General features: G+C 36.9%; 2 protein-coding genes across 2 annotated transcripts in view; one reads left to right on the top strand and one right to left on the bottom strand.

The window, feature by feature from the left end:
* SH2D1A (SH2 domain containing 1A) overlaps nt 1–18,165 on the top strand; it is a 51,456-nt gene extending 33,291 nt beyond the window's left edge. The window contains exons 4-7 of the mRNA XM_020976352.2: nt 3,058–3,193; nt 4,171–5,658; nt 6,663–6,789; nt 16,303–18,165. Of these exons, the coding sequence (XP_020832011.1) occupies nt 3,058–3,193; nt 4,171–4,211 (177 nt within the window). The 3' untranslated portion in view covers nt 4,212–5,658; nt 6,663–6,789; nt 16,303–18,165. The remainder of the gene's footprint in view (nt 1–3,057; nt 3,194–4,170; nt 5,659–6,662; nt 6,790–16,302) is intronic.
* The window catches only part of TENM1 (teneurin transmembrane protein 1), a 649,974-nt gene continuing 643,486 nt past the window's right edge, over nt 11,721–18,208 (bottom strand). The window contains exons 31-32 of the mRNA XM_020976349.2: nt 17,470–17,612; nt 11,721–16,795 (exon numbers count right to left, since the gene is read on the bottom strand). Coding sequence (XP_020832008.1) covers nt 16,037–16,795; nt 17,470–17,612 — 902 coding nt within the window. The 3' untranslated portion in view covers nt 11,721–16,036. The remainder of the gene's footprint in view (nt 16,796–17,469; nt 17,613–18,208) is intronic.

Here is an 18,208-nt window from a genome sequence, read left to right as displayed (position 1 = left end):
TCTGTATGTATTTAAATAATTATTTTTGAGATTTTGTATGAATTTAGTTATTAATCATACAACTTATTCCCAGTTAATAAAATTTTAAAATATGAGATACATTTGAAACTTTTTAATTCTTTAGGCCTTAACATAATGTGAGGAATTTTAAATACAACCAAGATGAATGTTAGTGTAAGTTTAAAAAAAGTTGTGATATTATCATCAAGGAAGCTAATATTGTCACACAAACTTCATGATTTCCAGTAAGAACTTATTTTTGCCTTTTAAAGGATCATCTCTGCAGAGAAGTTTGCAAAATTAATTATCATGACATTAGTAATTGTGGCATGTGTAACACATATTATTCATGTGTGGCGGAAAATGCTTCTGGGTCAAGGACATTTTGCTTTCAACTTGTTTTCCGCTGTGCTTTTCATGATGCTAATGGGGAGAAGGTCCATTAAACAAGAAAGTCTGGCATATTCTAACACCGAATAATGTAGTTCAATTTCAATTATTTGCTCTAATGGAATGGAAGTGGCAGAGGATTATCCCGAAATAGCAGGTAATCCAAAGAAACCTTTATGTGTTGGTTTTTGGAAGGCATGCTCTGAGTTTTCTCCCCCAGTTATTTCTCCCTTCCCAAGTTTCTGCTGCTGTGATTGTTAAACTAGTTTACATTCCCACAGCATATGCCATTTGACTGGGGGAAGTGTTCCCGAAGCCTGGATAGGAAGGAAGAAGATAGTCTGAGGGCCAAACAATTTTCATTGGATAATTGAGATCTGACTATATGGAGGATATGCAAATATGAATCCCATTTAATTAGCTCAGCACCAAGATTTGGGAGTGTTAGTGAAATTCTTATGCCTTCTGTTTTTGAAATGTATTAAATGAGTACAAGATTTCCATTGATTTTTTGGAGCAGTGATTTAGCTTTCCCTTAAGGTAGAAAAAAATGACAGTACTTTTGTGAACATAAAAAGTGTGTTAGGAATATGGGGTGGTGATGTAGCATTTTTTTAAAGGGTGAACATGACTTCACATTAGAATGTGGGTTCACATCAAACGTAGAAAACAAATATCCTTAGTATTTGGTGTTAGAGATTGGCATCATTGGCTTGATCATGGCCCTAGTACATTTATTTCCCATCTGCTGACCTCTGGTGAAAAGATATTAAACCATCAATAAGTGAAATAATTCTATATATAGGCCTCTGGATTGTATTCACCTGTAGATTAGCTACAGTATATTTTTAACCCAGAATGAATTTCCCCTACCGTCTTCACTGTTTCTTGGCCTGTTTTGCTCAACTGTTAGCTGGTGTTTGACTCAGGGATAGTAGCCTACAAATAGGAATGGTTTTCTAATTATCCTTGTTATGCATCTCTCCATTAGCTTGGCTAGTCAAGAGTTAACTGCTTTTCTTACGTAACCACAGGGAAGAAGATGTTGCTACTTGATAATGGTACCATAAGCCACAAGAACAGTTGAGAACATGCATAGTCTTAAATCTTTCCCATGTCGATAAGAGTGTGGGTTGTCTGTTATTTGGGTGGGAACTCCAGTTTTTGTTAGAGCTAACTTAACTGAATGAAAAGAGCTACTTTGGAAAAGCAAAGACCTGGGCTTTAGTGCTTTCTTTGCCACTCTATCTATTGTGTCCCTTCTCATCTACCTTCCTTCATCTGTAAAATGGGAATGATGCTATCTGCCCTGCCTGTTGGTTGTCGGGATAAAATTAGTCAACAGATATGAAAGTGCTTTGGAAAGGAAAAAGAGTGAGAGTATTGGGCTTAAAGGGCCCCACTTTTACAGTTTGGATGTCTTAACTTGCATTCAAAAGCAGTCCCTGTTGGGTACCTGCATTGTTTGGGAGGGGAGATCCTCCACGCCATAGAATTGCCCAGGAAGGGGTTTTGTTCAGGTTGAGCTGGGTTGGAGGAGAAATTCTGTAGCTGCTTATGTTGAGGCTCTCCTCTATATAAACCAACCTAGAGTTAGAAGTTTACTTGGAGCATGAAAGTAAAAGAAAATTAATCTTGATACTTAAAAATCCACTTTTTCTAATATAAGGAATGATCAAGGTGATATGACAGTTCTCTGTTTTTACCTTTTTGTTTCTTTGAAAGAAATTTACACTGTCCCCCCCAGTTAAAAAAACAAAAAGAATACCCAACTCCCTCCCCCCACCCCCACAACCTTCAAAACTCCCAAGTAGTAGTAACTCTAAGATAGCATGCTGTAAAACTAGTCATTGTTCAGAGAAATCATATTCATGCTATTAAAATGACAGTTTTGAGCTCCTGGATAAAGCTTGGTTCACATCCTAAGCTTTTAGAATTAATTGCTGGTGGCGTGTCTGCAGGAGGACCAATGGCAGGTTCTGAGTATTGTTTTGGTAGTCATCCATGGAAAACGATCTCTTAAAATACATATGGACAGAAAACTCACCTTACGCATACTTTCATTTTTATTGCATGGAAAGAATTTTGACTCAGTGATGTGTCCAAGGAGAATGCAATTTAAGGTTGGTAGAGGAGTTTCTCAAGGAAGAAGGAGGAAATTGTTTAGGAACGTGAAGGACATGCAGATTGATAGATCATGAAAGCTAAGCCTATACTACAACATTTATGTCACAGAGAAATGGCACATAACTTGTATGTTGTTGTGGTTTTATTCCTTAGGGTTTTCATTAATGACCTATAAGATCTGTGTTTTTTCTATATTTAACTGCACCATCGCCATTGGTGAATTTATTGTGGGTAATGGCCCATATATCCTTAGAGGTTATGGATATATAATGGGTAACATGCAGGAAGGGTAGGGAGGTGAGCAAAGAGCATGTGAAAACTAATGCCACCCTTGGGAGAACTGAAATGATAGCTCATTAGCAGTTCTTGCAGAGGAAAATTCAGCTAACCAAAGTAATATTGTTTTCCTCTCTTTATGTTTTCAAATATTTGAACAGGTACCACAAATATCAGCTCTATAAGTAACCTTAGCCTCTTTTGTAGGCTCTCCTGTACCATTATTAGCTAGATGAATCCTCTGCTTGATCCTTTATTTTACAGACGGCACCTGGGGTACAAAAAAGATTATTCCGGAAAATAAAAAATCTCATTTCAGCATTTCAGAAGCCAGATCAAGGCATTGTAATACCTTTACAATATCCAGTAGAAAAGAAACCATCGCCTAGAAATGTACAAGGTATTGTAACTATAGTTAAGTAGGTCTTTTAATATTCTAGCATGTAAATCATTTGAGTTTATTGACCCAATGGAAATTCTACTTGAAAAATGACATTGGATTGATTACCTCATTGATGCTTCATGTATTGAGAGATGTGGATGCTTATAGGCTATGCTTTCAATGTCCTAGCTTACTAGGAATTGTTAGTGAAGTCAATGGATACATTTCCTAAATTTATGATCCCACATCGTTAAACTTTTTTTTCCCTCTCCTGTTTTTTGACTAACACAATTTAGCCTCATTAATTGAGATCCCACTAATTTGGAAGTTGTGATAATTCAGAAAGGTATTGGGCTGACGTTTACTTTTTCTATAGATGATGGAAAGGTTATTGCTAGCCTGTTCACATGATCACAAATTCAGGTTTAACAAGGCTTTATTGTAGTAGAGTAAATTAAAGCAAGTAGTCTTTATTATTCCACCGATGTATATTGTTATATCCCTTGCACAAGGCTGTTTTTATTAATTGTATAGCTAAAGACTGGGAATAGCGGCAAATATATTTTTTTGGGAAGCACAATTATCAAATTCATGTTATTTGTCCATTCTCGGAGTTAATCTTTTGTTTAAATTAAGATGATTGGCCTTGATTTAAGGCAGTGTTGATAAGCAAATGAAAATATTTGAATTTTGTATGTTATATCCCACAATAAGAACATAGGTTCATAGATGAGCTGAAATCTAAAAATTGAACAATAAAAATTCTGTACAATAGAAATGTAAACAACTCAAATTTATGAATTTGCTACCTGATCTTTCCAGTTGTATTCCATAACTTATAACTGAGTTAAATTTAAGTACTATTTATTTGAAGTAAGGGAGGTATCTCTATATATGGTGTGAATAATTGGAAATTCCATTACTGGAGGTTTTAAAAAATATTTTTAATGCTTTTAAATCTTATTTCTAAGATTTTTGTGATTATTTTCCTTTAGGGAGAAGAGAAGACCCTGATGTCTACATGAAAGCACCGTGAAAACACATTTATTTCAGATAATTTAAATAGGCCGTTAGGTGTTTTCTCTTGTATATAACTGTGTATAACTGTGTATTACAACTTTGTATATTGTAGATAAAATTAAATGAGTAACAAATTCATTTTTGAAAATATCATTCTTGTAATGGAAGCTTCTAGCCTGATGTTAAAATGTCCATGGCCTTTTCATGTAATCTGGAATTTTAAAATGAGAATTGGGAGAAAAAATTCTATTGCATTAAAATTTTAGATACTTTTTTCAGTTACATATACAAATAGGAAATGTTTGGTTTTAAACCAAGTGTGATGATTGGAAGCATAGCGAACAGATTTTTTTTTTAATGTCAGTAAGGCTTTCTTTTTGCTAAACAATAAAAAATCCTTTTAGTCAAAATGTCCTTTTTAGTGAAGTATTTTTGGGATTCACTGATTTTTTTTTTCCAAATTACATTACTTGACTTTTTTGAAAGCCCAGGCATTACCTATTCTGTTCCACACAGCAAATTTGGCCCTTTTGGTTAAATGTGGTAGTATTTCATCTTTTTTGTTTCATTCTGAAAATAATCTTGAGCGTTATTCTGAAGTTGGTCAGTTAAGCCTGTGAATCAATCTTGGGTAAGAAATCACAGAAGTTAAAATATGTCCATGTTGCTATTTGGCTAAATGATTGGTAATTATATGGATTTTTCTTGCCTTGCTGTGGGCCAAATTCTCCCCTACTGGACTTACTACTACCACGTGAAAACTCCTTTTATTTTTAACGGCAACCCTAAATTTGGAAAAAAAACTCAATAACAACAACTGTTCCTGGGGCAGTTGGCTTCTTCAGTGCTTTTGTTGTTACTTCTGAGTTCCTCTTATAAAGTGAGTAACTTGTTTGTAAGTAGCTCCATTAGTATTCTCAGCATTTTATTTATATGCCCAATTTATATTGATGTGAAGTTTATTAGTTAATTAATGTCTGAATTCATTTTAAAGTATATATTCCTGAAACCGAGTCAGATTTACATTTTGTAGTGGTTTTTGATCTTGGCATGTTAAATTGGTCTGGTGGGCCAAAAAAGTTAATGTCCTCAGAGATTGCTTTACATAACCCTTAGAAGACTTCATTTAAATACGAACATTTTATTGTATTTTCTAATTATTTGTAGCTTTGTTGTTTCATGGGTTGACGAGGCCAAAGAATTCTTCACCAAGTGATCAGCACTGGTGATGAGCCTATTTATAGTGTTCTTAGAAAGCAGACCTAGTATGTTTCCAGGGCCATGCTCGAAGCCTTTCCAGCATGGAAGAAGCTGCCAGAGGTTCTTTGGCTGCTGTTTTCTGCTTTTGAGAATCCACAGTCATCTTTGCATCCCAGCCGAAGAGTCAGAGTAAGACTTAATGGACACAGCTGCTGAAGAATTAAAGTGGCTGTTTACAGGATCCGGAGAAGTGCATGATGGATGTAAGTAGGCTGCAACAACATATTTTAGTTAGAGAACTGTGCATGTGAAAGAGTGTACTTATCGCCAGAGAAATGTATGACTAGAAAAGAAGGTTAGTAGGTTTTATGGGGAGAGCATGGACGGGTTCTGATCTGTACCTTTGGGCCAAGTACTTCCCTCAGTGATCAGATCACAGACCCCTACACCCCTGGTAGAGGCTGAAGAACCACTTACTTGGTGAGTTGTGCGGGGACTCTGTTGGAGGTATAGGTGGAACCTAATGGGGCACTAAGGGGCCTTCCAACTCAGAGATTGAGAAACTGCATTTCTTCATTTGTTTTAACAAATGCCCCTTTATTCAGTAGGAAAGAGTAAAGTAAAATACCTAAATGAGGCAGTGCTGAAAGCCTTCTTAGTTTTATTAGACTGATCCAACCATTCTTTGAAAAAGATTTTGCTGCTCTCAGACTTCAGCAAATGTATTCGTCTTCATTTTGTTGGCCAGACTCTTATTCATGAAATTTCTTTAGCATCTATTTATTGTTACTGACATACTTGCTACTTCCCAGAAGTTAATTGTTTTTTACTTTTGTAGAAACTTCATATCTTTGTCCCATTACAAATATTGCTAATGTTAGACTAGACTTGTAAAATGCTGACTCAAGGCAAAATGATCATCTTTTACCTTCATTGGTTTAAAAGTGCTTTTACATACGTATTATCTCATTTGATCCTCACAACTACTGTAGGCAGGTGAGGTGTTATCTCTTTTTCTTTTGGATGAGAAAACAGGCTGCAATGCTGTACCCAGGGCCACAAAGTTTGTAAGCCAGAGAGCCAGACTTCAGAGCTGTGTCTTCTGGTCTTTCTGGGTAGAAAAATCCCCAATTAGTAAATCCAGGAGGAACATGACAGCTTAGTGAATACTTGTTCATTTCCTTTGAAGTTTGTACTTAATAGAGAAGGCCTTTGGCAGGTGATAAGGTTAGTAAAGAGTAAACTTAGATAATTGTCTTTGTCACAGGTTGGGACTTAACACTGTTTGCAATAGTGTGTGAATAAGGCTTAGAGTGAAAGCTGCCATCTGTGGGTGTAAATGAAAGTAAAGCTTTAAAGAACTTCTTTGGTAGAGATGGTGGAAGACAAATAAGGTGAGTAATGACTTAAAAACTTAATGTTTAAACATGTATCTAATGTACTTCATTATTATGCAACAAAATCCAACTTTGAGTACGTTAGGGTCAACAAAGCCCATTCTGCCCACTGGTATATGTGTCTCTTATGGCCACTACTATTTATACCTGCCATTCTTGTAAAGCATATAAATAGAGAATATAAGGTGGTGTTGAATTCTTTTATTTAACCATTTTCTCTGTTACATACTATTAGGCTGAAGCTGTAGTAAGCAGTCAGATTTTTATTTGATCTCTTGATGCTAAAACCAGTATGTTTATGTAGAAAAAGAAGAGAAAACATCCTGGTCAACAATTGGTATATGTCTTGTGGTGTGAGAACTGGTATAGAGCCAATACATTTGTTTCATTTTAAGGTGACGTAGTAGAGGGGGGGGACTTAGAAGACCTGGATTTTAGTTCTGGCTCTTACTAACTTACTAACCTTCTGTGGGCCAGTTTGTAAAATTTGTAAAATGAAGATAATGCTTCTACCTTACAGGATCATTGTGGAGGCTCAGATGCCACAAGAGAACTCTACTAATATAGGCTGGTATTCTGTACTTGTTACTTGTTGATCTCATGTTGGGTTTGAGGTATGCTATTAGATGACAGTAGAACCATAGTGTAATACAGTCCAGCAAGAGTTAACGTTTCCTTAGAGAATACTTCCAGAAAAAGATCTTACAGCCAAAACAATGCTTAGAAGATTGTTCGGTTTTATGTTGTGCATTTTGTGTCTTCAGATACTAAGGACCTTTGCACTACTTAGTCCTGTGTATTTTTCTAGAGGAGGAAAGTGGTACTGGTTTGGGACTTCCAGAGTTTTAGTAAAGGTTTGTTTGTTGGAAAGTAACTGAGATAACTTTGCCAGGTGAAAGTAAAATAAGTAAAAACTCATTTCTGATTCACTTAAAAAAAATTAAACCTGGTAATTGATCTAGGGCTTTACTTAGCCCTAATCTCTATAGCATCTCTTCAATGTCTACCTTCCTCTCTAGTTATGCTGCCCCCATTTTCATATAGCCCTCATTTCTACCTGTTGGCACTATTTAAAAATGTTTTATTGATGCTTTTTTTAATTCATGTCTGTTATTACCCATTAATTATGTCCTCCCTCCCACATTCTAAGAAAAGTCTTCCTTTGTAACAATGTGTAGTCAAGCAAAACAAATGAACACATTGGCTTTGTCCCATTCTGGACCTCTCTGATGAGAGGTGGCTGGTGTGTTTCATCATCAGTCTTTTGAAGTTGTGATTGGTTTCCACCTTGGCCAGAGTTCTGAGGTCTTTCAAAGTACCCCCCCCATATTATTATTGTTGCCACCATGTAAATTGTTCAGATTTTGTTCACTTCACTTTGCATTGGTTCATGCAAGTCTTTCTCTATTTCTCTAAAGTTTGCAGTGCCTCAAGATCAAGTAAATTTCATATACCACAGTTTATTCAGCCATTTTCCAACTGATGAACACCTGTTTTGTTTCTAGTTTGTTGATCCAAAAAAAGTGCTGTCCTAAATAGTTTATATCTGTGACCTCCTTGGAGTTTATCCCTAATAGTAGTATGTACATTTTAGTGACATTTCGGGTACAGTTTCAAACATTTTTCTGGAATAGTTGCACCAGTTTACAGCTCTACCAACAGTACATTACTGTGTCTGTCTTCCAACAACTGCTGTTTTCTTTTCATCATTTTTGCTGATCTGATGGATGTCAGGGTGGAACCTCAGAAAATGTTGTATTTTGTCTTCTATTCCTACTGATTTGGAACATTTTAAAAAATATGGTCATTGACTGTTTACATTTCTTAATTTGAGAAGTACATTTCCATTATATTTTGCCCACTTCTCTGTTGGGGAATGGCTTTTATTCTTAGATATTTGTATCACTTCTTTATGTGTCTTGGATATTAGACCTTTGTCAGAAGAAAATTGTTGTAAAGATTTTCCCCACTTTTTTGTCCTCTTATTCTAACTATATTTATTTTGCTTTTGCAATAACTTTTCGGTGGTGTGAAAACAAAATTGTCCTTTGATCTTTTATGGTCTCTGTCCCTTGTGTAAGTAAGAATTCTTCCTTCTGCCTGTATCATCGCAATAGCAATTCACCAACAAATTCCCCATTCTCTCTCCTCTCGGTATCTGTTCATGTCACTCCTCTGCTCAAAAATCTTCATTGGCCCCCAAACTGTCTGACAAGTAAAGTTCAAACTCCTTTGCTTGGCATTTGAAGCCCTCCAGAATCTATCACCCCACCCCCTGCCTTTCCACCCTTCATAGTCTTCCTATCCATTCATACTCTGTGATCCTACCAAATTGAATTTCCTCTGTGACTGAAGACATACCTTGCCCTTTGCTGCCTGAGTATCTTTGCTCAGAATTCCTTATGCATGGAACATCCTCCCTTGGCTTCTTTGCATGTTGCATTTACATTCAGCAAACATGTAATAATTCTAGCTGGCTCTTATAGTATAACACAAATGCTACTTGTTCCATGATACCATTTCTGAGTCCCCAGTTAATAATGACTTCTATTTTGCTTTGGACCTCTCTCATGCACTTGTCATATAACATTTAGTAGTTTAGCTCTTTGTATTTGTGGCTTCTAGGAATTTAATGAGGGCAAGGAGCTTGTGTTGTTGAAATTTTGTATATCCCTTAGTGCTCAGTACAGGGTCCTGCATATACAAGCCTTTGCCCTCAAGGAATTTACATACTAATGGAGGAAGGAAAGCATTCCAGACATGGGAGACAACTGTGAAAGGCATCGAGGGGGCTTATGGGGTGTTGTGTGTGAGGAAGAGTATGGTATGGAGGGGAATGATGCATAAGAAGACTGGAAAGGTTGGAAGGGTGCCAGGTTTTGAAGGGCTTTAAAAGAGGAGTTTATATCTGATCCTAGAGGCAATAGGAAGCCACTGGAATTTGAGTAAGAGGGGTTGATGTGGTCAGCCCTATGCTTTGGCAAAATCACTTTGGTGACTGACTGAAGGCTGGATTGGAGTAGAGAGTGACTTGACACAAGGCGACCAATTAGGAGGTGATGGTAGTAGCATTGGCATGAGGTGTTGAGGGCCTGACCAAGAGCATTGGCCATGTGAGTAGCGAAAAGGGGTTTTGTTGGTGGGAAATATCATGAAAGTAGAAATGACAAGATTGGGGAACCGATAGTATCTGTAGAGTGAGTGACGGCTTGAGGATGACACTGAGATTATAAACCAGGGAGTACTCCCTGACAAGGATATGGAAGGTTGGAAGAGGGATGAATTAATAAATGTTTGTCGAATGGATGCACAGGACTCAAAACACAGAATCAGTTTAAGGGTAATGGTATTTGCATTTTTGTTTTGTGTAGTTCTTTATGTAAAAGGCAGAAACACAGCTTGAAAATGAAAATGTTATGGTACTTTTGAGACCTCACAGCCTTTCCTCTTGGGGGAGGGATACCTTACATTATCAGTGACAATGCCAATTACTTTAGATATGGAAATCAATCATTTCTGAGGAAATCTATGATTTCTGAGCAAATTAAAAAATGAATCCCCTCCCCAACTTTAATTATCAAGGTTGCATTTCCATTAAGGAGCTTATTGTGGTACATATATGTGTGAGATCCTGGTGTAAACGTAATAATTTTTGAAGAATTGTTTTCTGGTTTTCTCAGTAGTTTGTATTATTGAGTTTATAATTATATAGACCTAGTGTGTCTTTGTAGATGGCTTGCCAGCTATTTTTGTGCTTCAAAGTTATTTTGAATGAGATTTCTCTCTTTTTTCTAGCTGTTTTTAATTATTATGTAGAAATATGATTGTGTGATGTTTTCTGAGTAAACCATCATGACATCTGAAATTGGTGTAATTTTATCTTTGTTACTAGCATTTCTAGAACTAGTTTGCTTTGTTTATCCTTGTACTTATTGGTAGGGCTTCCAGTATTTCTCCATGGAAGGGAGCTACATATACTAAAAATTGTCCTATCCTAACTTGGGGGGCCCTTAGCATAAACAGGTGCTAGATTTTTCAAGACTTTTTTCTGCCTTTGCATAGATCTTTGCTTCTAAGGTGGAGTTTAGCATCTGTTTATTTTAATATGTGGGAGATGCTGGTATATTATGATAAATGTAACTCTTTCTTACCTGTTTTTCATATAGTGGGGGTTACTAATTTTTTTTTTGCATTATGTACCCCTTTGTCAGTCTGGTAAAGCCTATGTATGGACCCTCCCTTGAGTATCGTATTTTTAAATAATTGAAGGAAATGGTAAATTAATTAGAGAGATTAGTGAAAATAAAGATGTAATTTTTTTTCCACCCAAATTCACAGACCCTCAGAAAAAAAATGTTCTTTACTTAACATTTTCTTTGTTGTACTATGCGTTTTAAAGTGGAAAAAAAGAAAATCTATTCTTTTTTATTAAAGTGATTTCATTGGCATTTGTAACATAAATTAAGCCATAGGATAGTTGGCCATCAGGAGTTGCTGGGGCAGTACTGACATCAAGGTGACTGCCCAGGTTATATATAGAGTTAGCATTTATCTTTTTTTTTTTTTGGTCACGTGCACTCTTTTTATATTGATGCAGAGAGCACAACTTCTGTGTAACTTAATCTTGGAGAGTTGCTGTGGCCAGATCGATGCAAGAAGCCTGTTGAAGTCCCTACCTGGCAGTGCAGGATGAGGCTAGAGAAGTAAAATGGCAGACACTTGGGTTCCTTCATCATTTCAATTTCTCCTGACCTTCTTTGCTCAGGACTTGTTATAGGAAGTGAAGCACTTACTAGACTTCACCTATATTCAGCTGCAGTGACATTTAGGATGGGTTTATTGTTTGTCTACTGCTAAGCCACTTTTCTTTATAGGAGCAGGCTAATTTGAGATGGTAGGACACTGTGGGAATAAAGCAGGACACAATGTTATGATTGCAGTTTTATTTTTTACAAATGAAATATTCAAAGTACTTCTTTCAAATATCGACACATAATATTAACTTTAAATATTTACAGCATGTTGTTGTGATGCTCTTGTAGAAAAATGCATGCTTCTGGCTTAAAAACCAGAGCAAAATGCAAAAGACCATGTAACTGTAGCCATACAACAACCATGAACCTGTACAGTATCCAGTCACTTTTCAGCACAGGAGTTAGAGCAGGAATACAAAATCGGAAGCTAGTGTTTCCTAGCAACAATGGCTCAGGCCATGAGAACACAATTTTTAGTATGATTAGAACCTCTAACTGTTATATTGAAACCAAAAATCTTGGCATACATTGTAAACAGCTTTACTTTTCATGAGAAAGTAAGCAGCTAAAAAGAATATTTTTGTGACACAAAGGCTATGCTTCACTTTCTCACTGATACTTTTGCCAGAAGAATATTAAGATTTAGACATTGTCATGGTTCATACAAGTAAAATATTTTTTCAAGGACACAATCTGATACACTAACATTTACTTAAGAGGTTAAAATTCACCACTAAATCTAAGGAAAGATTTTAAACTGCCAAACACATTTTCTTTGACAAATAATGTTAGATGACAATTGCCAAGACAAACTCCACAGCAAGTTGAACTCTAAGTATTTTCAGTTACTGTTTAGGAAGTTATTTCCCTTTACATATAATTGTAGACTTTGGTCCTAAATAGCTTTTGTATGAAGGACACTCTGAAATAAGTCACTGTTGTGTGGTTGAATTTTCTCTTCCCCCCTCCCCCCTCCCAGAACACAGAACCTTATAGTAGGCGCTGTCAAAGAGCGGTCTGAGATCTGAAGTTCTAGACAGGTCAGCTAGATTGGCATGAATTTCTCCAAATAAACAAAGAGTGTTTTCCATTCAGTCTGTAGGCTTCTGTTTTTCACAAACTAAGACATACTCCCAAACGTTTCTTCTCTCAATGCTTGGTTTCTGTACCATGGCTGTTCATCAGTGAACACCATCATTACGCATCTTTGCAAGTATAAACCACTTTGCCCTGACCATTTCTGAGGTGGTATTATGGTGAGGGTCTGGGCTGGCCAGGAAAAAATTTTTTTTTTTTTTAAAGCAGCATAGAATGCGGATCATGAAATGCTGGAAAATATATATGAATAATGATAAAAAGAGAAGACATTTAAAAAAATCAGTAAGTTAGTTTTATATTTGTCCACCTAAGCACTTAGCATACCAAATTATGCACTGTCAAGTTTTTGTATACTTGTTTATGTATGTTGTGTAGGTTATATATTTTTAATATAGTGAATATATATAATAGATATATATATATTTATATATAGTCTAAATCTCCTAGATAAATTGGCAGTAAAGTTATTTTACATACTGTTTTGTGTAGAAGGGTTAAAAGAAGACATTTACTTAGTTTAGCATGGTAGATGGTTTTTTTCAAGGTAATGTGTACATTAAAGTTTTAGTCTCATTTTTTGTAGGAGTCATGCTGCTGCTAATCCACAGTCATTAGATTAGCAACATAAAAATAATTATCTAGATGCCTGTTAAAGTTGCACTTTGATGCTCATTTGGATCTCTAAAAATATTTAGTGCAAAAAAAATATTTTTAAAGAAAAAATAAAATTGATCTGGCTGGCAAAAATAAACATGGAGACGAAGCATTTTCTCCCTGCCTCCATCTCAGACTGTTTCTTTCCAGATCCAGTCTCTCACAGTAGCTTAGTTGCATGGTGCTTGGCTTTGTAGCTTCAGCCTCCCATGTCTCATGAGTAATTTGTGTAATGCTTCCACTTTCATTAGGAAATGCAATGGAATTCTTTCAAATTTCAGAAGAATGTTCAATGAAGGCAGGCATTCTCTGCCTTTTCCATTGAATAGGAGCTATATATGTTAAACGTATCTCTTCGAATTACTACCCATGAATGCTAACCTCTTGGGGTAATAAAGAGAAAAGTGGTATTTCAAGGCAGTATTAAAACCATAGCTGTAAGTAATAGAAAGTGCATTTCCTGAATATAATACAAATACAACTTTAAGAAACTAAAGGCACAAGCTAACTAAATATGTATTACAAACTTGAAATGCACAGTTCAAGGTAATTACTATTAAGTAAAAGCTTCAAATATTTGTTTCTAATGGATATTTAAAGCAGTTTGATACATCAGTGAATTGCAAAAAATTATGATTGCTTAAAATATAAGTAAAATAGACTCTAATATTGACATTTGGATCAGTGATAAAATACATCACATTTATGAATGCACTTGCTATAACAGTTCATAAATTATTTTTTTGTTTGTTTTGAAAGAACATCAGAGCCTCTACAAACTGAAGGTCCATTTTTAGGCTGGTGTGGAAGTATTCAAATGTTCAACAAGTTGGTTTGTTAGAAATAATAGTATTCCATCCTGAAGAAATGCTGTGCCATTAATGTTGGTCTGGATTAGCAGTTTTTCAAGATTGTGAACTTCCAAACAGACACAGATGAGAGAGCAAGAACTCTCTCATTTTGAAGGCCTGTGTAAGAATGGAATGGTAATCAATGCCAACCCGAAGGCTTTGGAAAGGAAATGTTGGAATACAGCTCTCTCTCCTGTCTGTGGACTCTTGCCTTCACTTGGTCCATTTGGCTCTTCTAAAAACCTTAATATGATTGTGTAATGTTGGTTATGATGTTTTTAAAAGAAGGAGGTCAAGGACCGCCTGGTGCATGTGGGTGGCAGTTGGAAAGACTCCAAACTGCAGTTATCCACCATGAACCCTCTGGGCCTATGAAAGCTCTGAAGTTGGCTTGGGGGCCCACAGTGTGGTGCTCTGTCCTTGCAGTTCTGTAGCCCCTTGGTACTTTATGTATCATCTTATAAACTGTGTATCCACTAGGCACAAAGCACCCAGCTCACCAAGGGGTTTCTCTTCAAGCAGGAGTTGTAGAAAAAGTATAGCTGATCTTACCAGTAATCCTAGCTAAATATTTCCAAGTCCAAAGTTTAGCCAAAACCTTTCTTAGAAAATGGCCACTTTCCTAGGAAGGGGAGATGATTAGATAAGTAGGCAGACAGCAAAAATAAACTAAATCAATATTAGATAAATGATTTGTGACTAAAAATCTGCCCACCCCACCACTTAGTTGAAATATTTGGGCTGGAGAGGCTTCTGAGTTCACTTAGTTATATGTCATAAAGGTGGCTGGGAAATGTTCAATAAATAGCTGTAAAACTTGGAAGATTAATGTGGAAGTGGGAGCACATAATGCCAACCATTAGGCTGTTTGGTGCCTCTTGGGAGTTTGGCTTGTTAATGCCTTTGGTATAGTAGTTACACCAGAGATGGCAGTTTGTGTAGGTAAGTAAGCACCAAGTAAGTCTAGTTTTCAGGTCTCAGTTCTCATGTACTCTTCCTAAGTACTTTTGATACCTTACTACAGATGTTTAAAATTCATACCCAGTCAGTCTTTAGCAAATTACTTCTGAGTACATTAAACCTTTAGTGCAGTAGTAACCCTGCATCATCAGGTGTGATGCCATGACCAAACCCAACAGAGAAATGAGAGATTTCCTAGGCAGGTTAATAAATTAAGAAAGACTGTGTTTATGGAATGCCAATACATCTGGTCAATCTGGTGAAAATTTTATTCCAAACAGACTGTTCTGGAAAGAGTGAGTTGGCCAAGATGCTTGGTATCACATAGACACAAGTACCAAGCCCACAGAAAAGTTAAGTAAGTGTTAGCACTCAGTACAACATAGCATTTACTTCCAGGGAGTAGAGGGAAATGTACTCAGAGAGATGGTGGCTGAGGACCTTTTCTTACTGATTTTAAAGTTTTCTATAACAGCTCTGTAAAATGTGAAATGGCTGGCAGTCTTTGGAAATGCAAAGACTTTCAAGAAACTTTTAAGATAGTCTTTGAGTTAGGTTGATCGTTAAATATGAAACAGCATGTCACGATAGATAAATAGAACCTCGGGTTCTTTTTTGTTATCTATTTCAATTCACGCCCAACGTGACAAATTTAGAGTGGTGTTTTCTGAAAACTTAGTCTTTTTCGTTGTTTGAGCTGTACTTGTGGTATTTTGAATACTGCCACACAAGAACTAAAAATCTTTTCTGTCATTTTAAAGAAACCATATTAAAATACCATCTTCTGTCACATTGAAAGGCAGTTGGATATTTTTTCCCTCCATATTTACATATACAGAGTTCTGATCTAGAAAACCAATACAATAAACCATTTTATGTTTTAAAAACAGGCAGTCTTTGGTGACGCAAAGGCAGAGATTTTTTTTGTTACCTCCTGCCTATCTCGCTCTGTCTCATAAAGTGAATATTGTTGGCACTGTCAGAAAGTTCTAGATACTGCTCAACAGACAAGACAAAATAGCCATCGTAGCCTTGTACCCTCCCAGTGCTCAAAAGCTGTTGTTTCTCTCCCTCTGTCCATGCCCTAATCCCCTCTTCCCCTTCTTGCAACCTCCTCTGTTCCTTTGTCCAGGCCTGAGCAACAGCTCGCTGTCTGGCAATTTCTAACACGTGGTTCTTTTCCTCTTCTACAGTTGTTCCGTACCTAATGTTAAAACACAGAGTACCATGCTGGAGCTGTATATCTGCAAAGCGTCTAGTCCTCCCATTCATCACAGAAGTCATCTGGGACACAGTCACATTGACACCATTCTCTAAAATCCGTCTCCCTCCTGTGTTACCTATGACAGCCAAGTCTTCCTCCAGAGATCCAAGTTTAATGAAATAGTGAGTATCCCGTCCGTCGATGGTAAAGTGCAGGTTTTCCAGGTAATGAGCATTGTTGAGGATGGCAGCGATTCGGCGGCTGTCTTCATTGGCCACTCCTATAATGTCAGCAGTCACCATGCCATCCTTGATGGCAAACTTGATACCTTTTCCAAATACAGACGGAATAGCAGCAAACCTGGGATGTGTTCCCCCTTCCAGACACCTTCTGTCACTGTATCTGGGAGCCATGGGAAGTTGGTCCAAGGAAATGAAATTTCTAAGCTGTTTTTTCAACTCACATTGAATGCCCAGGATAGTCTGGAGAAGAGAAAGACAAAAAATACAGCATCATCTTAGGAATCTGCCATCTGATCCAGCCACCTCACTTAGATATTTTCTATTTCTATTCCCCTCAAAGATGATAAGGGACAGAGACTCCATGGCTTGTTATTATAATGTGTAAGGTGAAGTGTTAGTATTTTCCTAATGTTTTCTATTCACGCACTCCTGCTTTCTTTGATCACTGTTTCTGAATTTAAATGGTTTCCCACTTTTGGCATCCTATATGCTTCAGATTAAGTCATCTGCATTTCTGAGTGCTTTTGTTGGACATTGGGGTGCTTCTTTATCCCCTTCTCTCAGGGAAGCATCTACTACTCTCTGTAGTATGCCACAACCTCCGTGTAGAGCTATTTCAAGTTTTTAATATTTGAAAGCAGCATACTTCCCTTTTGGACAATTTCTTTTCTTGGGAGAGCCATTTCCCCTTGTACAATTCACCACAGAATCAAATCACTACTTAGTATCCTACTTGTCCAACCCCATCATGTGCCTTAGTAGAGTAACTGTGCCCTTAGCAAATTTATCTCTTGGCACTTACTAACTAGCTGTGTGACTAGGGGCAAGTTACTTCTCAAGTATCTCTTGGTTCATTCACCAAAGGGGAGTTTTGGAGGCTATGTTTATTTTTCCAAATGATAATTTTCACAGACCTTTCCAGGATCCCACTCTTGGGTTTTTGTTTGAAGCTGCAGAAGCTCGTAGGTTAACTCCACGCTTTCTATTTCTGGTTTTGGAAATCCAGGCAGTACATTGTGTAACTGGAACCCAAACAGCTCCAACCAGCTTCCAATATCTACAAGGACAAACATAAACAGCACATACTCACTTGACAAACAAAAACACAATCCAGATACCTCCAAACCTTTCTGATGTCATGAAGTCTTCTAGCAAAGCTAATCTTTTGATTTAAGAGAATTTTAAAAGCACTAGAGAGACTGTAGAAAACCCTGAGTTTTCCAAATAGGCTAGACCAGGTGTGGGGAACCTGGGGCCTCAAGGTGACACATGGTCTTCTAGGTCCTTGGGTGTGGCCTTTGACCTGAGTCCAAGTTTTACAGAACAAATTCATTTATTAAGGGGATTTGTTCTGTGAAGTTTGGGTTCAGTCAAAGGGCAGCACTTGAGGGCCACAGGTGGTTTTGAGGCCACAGGTTCCCCACCCCTAGTATTTCACTGCCCAGAAACTTCTTAGAGAGAGACTACACTGACAGTGAAATCTGACTGAAGTTATGCAATGTAATCCTGTTTTTTTTTCCTTCTGTTACTTCCCATAAGCTGTGAAGAATGAAAAAACAAATAGCAGCTTAAAAGAAAAGAAACAGAGTAATAAAATGCAAAAGCATCTGGTTTGTTGTTGACTTGCATGTTTTTTCTCACCCTAGAAAAACT

Source organism: Phascolarctos cinereus, unplaced genomic scaffold, assembly GCF_003287225.1.
Source record: "Phascolarctos cinereus isolate Bilbo 61053 unplaced genomic scaffold, phaCin_HiC Scaffold_8;HRSCAF=390, whole genome shotgun sequence".
NCBI classification, from domain to species: Eukaryota; Metazoa; Chordata; class Mammalia; order Diprotodontia; family Phascolarctidae; genus Phascolarctos; species Phascolarctos cinereus.
The sequence above is the reverse complement of the archived record's forward strand: the minus strand, read 5'-3'. Positions and strand labels throughout refer to the sequence as shown.